Source organism: Cornus florida, unplaced genomic scaffold (genome assembly GCF_030987335.1).
Source record: "Cornus florida cultivar Cherokee Brave unplaced genomic scaffold, ASM3098733v1 CherokeeBrave_3.0.0_Hap2_Chr02, whole genome shotgun sequence".
Lineage (NCBI taxonomy): Eukaryota > Viridiplantae > Streptophyta > Magnoliopsida > Cornales > Cornaceae > Cornus > Cornus florida.
In genome coordinates, this window is record NW_026775572.1 from 103,265,741 (window position 1) to 103,274,870 (window position 9,130).

General features: G+C 37.0%; 1 protein-coding gene across 1 annotated transcript; it reads right to left on the minus strand.

The window, feature by feature from the left end:
* Positions 1-3,869: 3,869 nt before the first annotated feature.
* Positions 3,870-8,624, minus strand: LOC132296581 (uncharacterized). Its single transcript, XM_059794768.1, has 3 exons — positions 8,453-8,624; positions 7,293-8,123; positions 3,870-4,237 (listed from the first exon to the last, which is right to left on the minus strand). Exons 1-2 carry the CDS (start codon positions 8,622-8,624, stop codon positions 7,294-7,296), a joined length of 1,002 nt encoding a protein of 333 aa, XP_059650751.1. The 3' UTR covers positions 3,870-4,237; position 7,293.
* Between the last annotated feature and the right edge of the window lie 506 nt (positions 8,625-9,130).

Genomic DNA, 9,130 nt, shown 5'->3' on the forward strand with positions numbered 1-9,130 from the left:
TTTATAATATTTAATAATCTTAAATAATATATATATACACATATATTTTGTAATATATATATATGTGTGTATCATACATTTTATACCAATCGTTGACTATTTAAAATCATATCTACATATATATACACATATATACACCTCCTTTCAATGCAAAAATATTTAATTAATTATATTTATACCACTAAATGCTACTAGGTATCTTAGTAACACTCTGAGGCTCTCAAAATATCAAGAACACACCCTCGAATGATTAATTTTAACCCTAACAAGCTTAAGATAAATACTGGAACTTCACCGGAGTCTCAAGCAACTTTCCAGGACCTCACACGCATCCCCACGCGCCTTCACGCGCCGCCACCTAGCCCTAGACTACTCCCACGCGCCTCCACGCGCTTCCCCTTACCGGCAGGCGCGTCCACGCGCCTGCACGCGCCCTCACGCGCCTGAGCCACTCTCGGCGCGTGTTGGCAGCTCCTAATTGGTTGTTGTTTGGTGCTCTTGGTAAGCCGCGATGCACTGGATCCTCTCCCTTAATCAACTACATCTAACCATTGACGCCGCATGTGTATCAACTTACAATGGACCGCATCACACCAGATCAATCCAACTAAATTAAATTAATCCTATGGCCTAGATCAACGAGTGCACCCTTTTCCTACGTACGCGACCACACTGGATAAAAATCCTATTGATGCGCAAATACTAGCCGCCTCCAGTGTGTTTGTTAAACAATTTAATATATATATATATATATATAAAACAATTTCTAAATTAAAATTAAAAATATAAATTAATTTCAGAAATTGTTCAGAAATCTCAGAAAAATCCCAAAAGCTCTATTTATTATTTTGGGCATAAATGAACATATACAATTAAATTAAAATCCATTTAATTTAATTAATCGTGCTACACAAGGTTAACGCAAAATATAAAAATTTTAGCAAAAATAAAATTTAATTAACCTAACCGAACATACAAGATCTAAATTATCAGAACAATGCATACATATATTCACATGTTTAATTCTATAATTTTGTAAAGAATAAATATGCTCCTCCAATCTGAATAATAATTTAATTTAATTTAATAAAATTATAATTTCGATAATCAAGGTGATAAGTTTATGAGTTCTAAGAGGAGAAGTAGAGAGGAACTCGCCTTTTCTTTTCCAAATCCGGTCTCCTCTTACGTTCTTTGATCCGGCCTCCTCTTCGTTAGCCCTTCTTCTTCTCTCTCTAATTCTCTTATTTTTCTAACGTGGAAAAACTCCTAACCCTAGAGTCTTATGTGTCTATTTATATACATACAAAAACTAAATCCTTTTCCCATTAGGATTATCATATAAAATAAATAATATTTATCTTTTAACTAAATCCTTTTCCCATTAGGATTATCATATAAAATAAATAATATTTATCTTTTAAATAATATATATACATACATATATTTTACTATAAACATATATATATTACCTTCCATATATAACCATTAGTTAAATAAATTATATATACCTATATATATCAATATATAATTATATTGACATATATACCCCTCCACATGATTTAATAATGAATTAATATACACATGTAATTATATAGGTATAATTATGCAAAGATAATTATTAAATATCCTCACAACCACGGGCCTTTACCAATTAACCCAACAAGGCTTCCTTCAAGCCCAATACCACATCCGTTGGACCAACTTCCTTTAATCCCAGTACAAATAACTTAAATACCTAAAATAATGAAATTAAATTTAATAGCTACCAATAATTAACAATAAAGGTACACCAACATAAAATCACGCAAATCAAATAAACACTTCACTAACTAGCATTCCACAAATCAAACACCGTATAAATTTAACAAATAAAATTACAAAATATATAATTTAATTAAAACAATACAATTTACCTACGCACTTAATTAAATAAAACAAATCACAACTATCAAGCACCTAATTAAATAAAACAAATCACTTAAAAATAATCATAATAATATAATATAAATTAATTTAATTAAGAAATCCTTTTTACAATATCGGGTTATTACATTCTTCCCCCCTAATAAAAGGAATTTCGTCCTCGGAATTCACGAATCCATGAAATGAAATTTTGATTATTTGTCCCAAACTTTCATTTTCCCTTATTCCACTGTTTGCCATGTAAGATATTTAATATGTAAATATCTATAATAAAATGCTCACAATTGTGTAAATTACTTAAACACTTAGTGGTGTAATATACTAACAGTCAATGAGTTGTATATATATGTATAAATATATATCACCATCATAAGCCAAAACCATCCAGATACTAATGAACATGATGCACTTATATCTACTAAGTCATTTCTACATCTACCTTGAAATAAAAAAAAAACATACCTCAATTCTTCTGAGGTACCTATGCATTGCAAGGTGTGGCATTGTACACCATACCCTGATGCAACTGCTGTATAGGCTGTCCCTGTGGTGGCGGTGGTGCTGGTAAGGCCGAAAATGTCTGGGCCTGCACACGTGGAATCTGTGGAGTAGGTAATGGTTGCCACTGTCCCTGTTGCCCATGCTGTTTCTGAGCCAACCCAGGACACCGTTTGGCTGAATGCCCATAATCTCCACACTTATAGCAATGACCCCTAAATATACTTGACTGCCCCTCCTGGTGATTACCCTGTAGCTGTCCCAGTCCAGTCTGAGGTGCTCCAGTCTGCTGAGTGGAAACTCCCTCTCTCTGAACTTCTGAATTACCCTTGTGCTTCTTCCAAGGCTGCTGGCCCTGGAATCTGCCCTTGTCATTCTGTCGGTTCCCATTATCCTTCACTTTCGCAGCTGGCTGATTAGCAAAATCTTTGCCACCCCGCTTCTCAGCCCTAGTCTGTCTGAAATCCTCATTCAGTTGATAAAGCTGCAAAGCTGCGTCCACCACTTGAGCATAAGTAGTGTAGGCTGGACTACCAGTAATAGCTCTCTTGATAGACCACATCAGTCCCTTGACAAAACTGTTGCGCTTCTTCTCCTCTGTATCCACCTCCTCCGGTGCAAAGAGAGATAAGCGTGTGAACTGCTGTTCATACTCCGCCACTGTCATGTTCCCTTGCTGCAGATTAAGAAATTCAGTCTTCATGGCTGCCCTAACTGCATAAGGGAAATACTTTTCTTCAAAGCGTGCACTGAACTCATCATAAGTCAATGCCATCCTCTCCACTATGGTGGTAACTGACTCCCACCGCTGCAGTGCATCACCAACTAGCTTGAAGGTAGCAAGCATCTGCTTCTGAACCTCCGTGCACTGAACCAAGCGAAGATGTCGCTCAATGTCCTGTTTCCACTGGTGAGCTGCTCTCGCATCCGTGGAGCCCGTGAACTCAGGTGGACTCCCTTTTGTGAAGGAACTCCTGGCCTTCTCCCAAGTATCAGTTTGAACAACCGGTGCTGGTAACGGTGCCGGCTGTACCTGAGGCTGATTCCGAAGTACAACTGCTACCCCAGCTTCTATAGCCGAGCAATGAGGTCATTGATGTGAGGAGGATACTCTGGATCCCTGCCCTGAGCCGGAGCCTGAACTTCCTCTTGCTCCTCCTGAAGCTGACCCTCATCCTGAAACTCAAGTCGTTGCTGCTCTTCCTCCATTTGCTGACGTTGCAGGTGTTCTTGCTGCCTACGTGCAGCTCTCCTCTGTCGACGGTTCAGATTCTGTCCTCTTCCAGTGTTAACCATGCTGTTAACATAGAACGACAGACATCAGTACGATTTTAACGGACCGTAAAGGAATACAATGTATCCTAAACTTAAGCTCTAAAGAAACGAGTACACAAAGCGGAATTCACATAACGAAAGACACCCTGGGGACACTTGAACCTGGAGTGCTCTGATACCAACTGTAATACCCCCTAATTTCGGAACACGGGTTGATCAAGTCCGCGCACAAAATCAGGGGATATCAAACCAATTAAAGTATTTAAACAAGCACGGATTACAAAATGAAATAAAGAATAAAATAAAACGCTGAAGAAATCCAATTAATAGTAAATCCATTAATAACTTCCAAATGGTTACAACTCGGGAATCCCGTAACTCAAGGACCCCTTAACCAAAAGTTACTATTTAGAATTTCAACCAATTAAGTACTAATATCAACTGAAACAAAACTAATATCCTACTTTTAAGTAAATAGAAGGAATGGATAAGTCCTCCAGCTGCGGATCCTCAACCTTGAGACTTGACCTTCTACAACCTGAAAAATAAATCGCGGGTTAAACCCTACGAGCAAGTTCTCTCTACCAAGCCTCTGAAAACCAATAAACAGATCATCTTTACCAAAACCATCCCTAATTAAGCTTTAACTTTAATATACGATGCTACAAATATATATAAATAGTGCAAGAATCCTACCAGGTAATAGGGCATTAAATTGTCAAAACCACTCACCAATAATTAATTATTAGTCATACCTAGACCAAGCCCCCCCTTTTATAATTTTCTCATAAAGTAAACCCCACTCACCTTAACTCCATCCTAAACAGTAATTTAGTCATCTACACATATAGCAATTTAAATATGCACCGGCAAATCAACCATACCATTTATAAATATATTTATTTATATACTAGCAATTCAACCATGCTTCCTTCAATATATTTACTTTTACAATTAATTAGCAATTCAACCATGCTTCCCATATATGAAATTTATTCATAACCAATAAGGCAGTATATCAAAGCCTTTGGCAACTCATCCATGCCTACAATTCAACCATGTATTAATTTTAAACTTAACTCTAGGTATAATTATACATAGACTTCACATGCATATAGTAAGCATGTCCTTAATTTAATAACCGTGTATCTATTACGATTTTAAATCAACCATACCATACACGAATCAAGTCATACCAAACAAGATTTATAATATTTAATAATCTTAAATAATATATATATACACATATATTTTGTAATATATATATATGTGTGTATCATACATTTCATACCAATCGTTGACTATTTAAAATCATATCTACATATATATACACATATATACACCTCCTTTCATTGCAAAAATATTTAATTAATTATATTTATACCACTAAATGCTACTAGGTATCTTAGTAACACTCTGAGGCTCTCAAAATATCAAGAACACACCCTCGAATGATTAATTTTAACCCTAACAAGCTTAAGATAAATACTGGAACTTCACCGGAGTCTCAAGCAACTTTCCAGGACCTCACACGCATCCCCACGCGCCTTCACGCGCCGCCACCTAGCCCTAGACTACTCCCACGCGCCTCCACGCGCTTCCCCTTACCGGCAGGCGCGTCCACGCGCCTGCACGCGCCCTCACGCGCCTGAGCCACTCTCGGCGCGTGTTGGCAGCTCCTAATTGGTTGTTGTTTGGTGCTCTTGGTAAGCCGCGATGCACTGGATCCTCTCCCTTAATCAACTACATCTAACCATTGACGCCGCATGTGTATCAACTTACAATGGACCGCATCACACCAGATCAATCCAACTAAATTAAATTAATCCTATGGCCTAGATCAACGAGTGCACCCTTTTCCTACGTACGCGACCACACTGGATAAAAATCCTATTGATGCGCAAATACTAGCCGCCTCCAGTGTGTTTGTTAAACAATTTAATATATATATATATATATATAAAACAATTTCTAAATTAAAATTAAAAATATAAATTAATTTCAGAAATTGTTCAGAAATCTCAGAAAAATCCCAAAAGCTCTATTTATTATTTTGGGCATAAATGAACATATACAATTAAATTAAAATCCATTTAATTTAATTAATCGTGCTACACAAGGTTAACGCAAAATATAAAAATTTTAGCAAAAATAAAATTTAATTAACCTAACCTCACATACAAGATCTAAATTATCAGAACAATGCATACATATATTCACATGTTTAATTCTATAATTTTGTAAAGAATAAATATGCTCCTCCAATCTGAATAATAATTTAATTTAATTTAATAAAATTATAATTTCGATAATCAAGGTGATAAGTTTATGAGTTCTAAGAGGAGAAGTAGAGAGGAACTCGCCTTTTCTTTTCCAAATCCGGTCTCCTCTTACGTTCTTTGATCCGGCCTCCTCTTCGTTAGCCCTTCTTCTTCTCTCTCTAATTCTCTTATTTTTCTAACGTGGAAAAACTCCTAACCCTAGAGTCTTATGTGTCTATTTATATACATACAAAAACTAAATCCTTTTCCCATTAGGATTATCATATAAAATAAATAATATTTATCTTTTAACTAAATCCTTTTCCCATTAGGATTATCATATAAAATAAATAATATTTATCTTTTAAATAATATATATACATACATATATTTTACTATAAACATATATATATTACCTTCCATATATAACCATTAGTTAAATAAATTATATATACCTATATATATCAATATATAATTATATTGACATATATACCCCTCCACATGATTTAATAATGAATTAATATACACATGTAATTATATAGGTATAATTATGCAAAGATAATTATTAAATATCCTCACAACCACGGGCCTTTACCAATTAACCCAACAAGGCTTCCTTCAAGCCCAATACCACATCCGTTGGTCCAACTTCCTTTAATCCCAATACAAATAACTTAAATACCTAAAATAATGAAATTAAATTTAATAGCTACCAATAATTAACAATAAAGGTACACCAACATAAAATCACGCAAATCAAATAAACACTTCACTAACTAGCATTCCACAAATCAAACACCGTATAAATTTAACAAATAAAATTACAAAATATATAATTTAATTAAAACAATACAATTTACCTACGCACTTAATTAAATAAAACAAATCACAACTATCAAGCACCTAATTAAATAAAACAAATCACTTAAAAATAATCATAATAATATAATATAAATTAATTTAATTAAGAAATCCTTTTTACAATATCGGGTTATTACATTCTTCCCCCCTAATAAAAGGAATTTCGTCCTCGGAATTCACGAATCCATGAAATGAAATTTTGATTATTTGTCCCAAACTTTCATTTTCCCTTATTCCACTGTTTGCCATGTAAGATATTTAATATGTAAATATCTATAATAAAATGCTCACAATTGTGTAAATTACTTAAACACTTAGTGGTGTAATATACTAACAGTCAATGAGTTGTATATATATGTATAAATATATATCACCATCATAAGCCAAAACCATCCAGATACAAATGAACATGATGCACTTATATCTACTAAGTCATTTCTACATCTACCTTGAAATAAAAAAAAAACATACCTCAATTCTTCTGAGGTACCCATGCATTGCAAGGTGTGGCATTGTACACCATACCCTGATGCAACTGCTGTATAGGCTGTCCCTGTGGTGGCGGTGGTGCTGGTAAGGCCGAAAATGTCTGGGCCTGCACACGTGGAATCTGTGGAGTAGGTAATGGTTGCCACTGTCCCTGTTGCCCATGCTGTTTCTGAGCCAACCCAGGACACCGTTTGGCTGAATGCCCATAATCTCCACACTTATAGCAATGACCCCTAAATATACTTGACTGCCCCTCCTGGTGATTACCCTGTAGCTGTCCCAGTCCAGTCTGAGGTGCTCCAGTCTGCTGAGTGGAAACTCCCTCTCTCTGAACTTCTGAATTACCCTTGTGCTTCTTCCAAGGCTGCTGGCCCCGGAATCTGCCCTTGTCATTCTGTCGGTTCCCATTATCCTTCACTTTCGCAGCTAGCTGATTAGCAAAATCTTTGCCACCCCGCTTCTCAGCCCTAGTCTGTCTGAAATCCTCATTCAGTTGATAAAGCTGCAAAGCTGCGTCCACCACTTGAGCATAAGTAGTGTAGGCTGGACTACCAGTAATAGCTCTCTTGATAGACCACATCAGTCCCTTGACAAAACTGTTGCGCTTCTTCTCCTCTGTATCCACCTCCTCCGGTGCAAAGAGAGATAAGCGTGTGAACTGCTGTTCATACTCCGCCACTGTCATGTTCCCTTGCTGCAGATTAAGAAATTCAGTCTTCATGGCTGCCCTAACTGCATAAGGGAAATACTTTTCTTCAAAGCGTGCACTGAACTCATCATAAGTCAATGCCATCATCTCCACTATGGTGGTAACTGACTCCCACCACTGCAGTGCATCACCAACTAGCTTGAAGGTAGCAAGCATCTGCTTCTGAACCTCCGTGCACTGAACCAAGCGAAGATGTCGCTCAATGTCCTGTTTCCACTGGTGAGCTGCTCTCGCATCCGTGGAGCCCGTGAACTCAGGTGGACTCCCTTTTGTGAAGGAACTCCTGGCCTTCTCCCAAGTATCAGTTTGAACAACCGGTGCTGGTAACGGTGCCGGCTGTACCTGAGGCTGATTCCGAAGTACAACTGCTACCCCAGCTTCTATAGCCGAGCAATGAGGTCATTGATGTGAGGAGGATACTCTGGATCCCTGCCCTGAGCCGGAGCCTGAACTTCCTCTTGCTCCTCCTGAAGCTGACCCTCATCCTGAAACTCAAGTCGTTGCTGCTCTTCCTCCATTTGCTGACGTTGCAGGTGTTCTTGCTGCCTACGTGCAGCTCTCCTCTGTCGACGGTTCAGATTCTGTCCTCTTCCAGTGTTAACCATGCTGTTAACATAGAACGACAGACATCAGTACGATTTTAACGGACCGTAAAGGAATACAATGTATCCTAAACTTAAGCTCTAAAGAAACGAGTACACAAAGCGGAATTCACATAACGAAAGACACCCTGGGGACACTTGAACCTGGAGTGCTCTGATACCAACTGTAATACCCCCTAATTTCAGAACACGGGTTGATCAAGTCCGCGCACAAAATCAGGGGATATCAAACCAATTAAAGTATTTAAACAAGCACGGATTACAAAATGAAATAAAGAATAAAATAAAACGCTGAAGAAATCCAATTAATAGTAAATCCATTAATAACTTCCAAATGGTTACAACTCGGGAATCCCGTAACTCAAGGACCCCTTAACCAAAAGTAACTATTTAGAATTTCAACCAATTAAGTACTAATATCAACTGAAACAAAACTAATATCCTACTTTTAAGTAAATAGAAGAAATGGATAAGTCCTCCAGCTGCGGATCCTCAACCTTGAGACTTGA

Bases quoted from the DNA above. Each gene is read 5' to 3' on its own strand.
- LOC132296581 (XM_059794768.1), bottom strand. From the start codon at position 8,624: ATGGTTAACACTGGAAGAGGACAGAATCTGAACCGTCGACAGAGGAGA. The intron at 8,124-8,452 runs GCAGGGATCCAG...GGTGGGAGTCAG, and splicing joins AGTTCAGGCTCCGGCTCAGG to TTACCACCATAGTGGAGATG.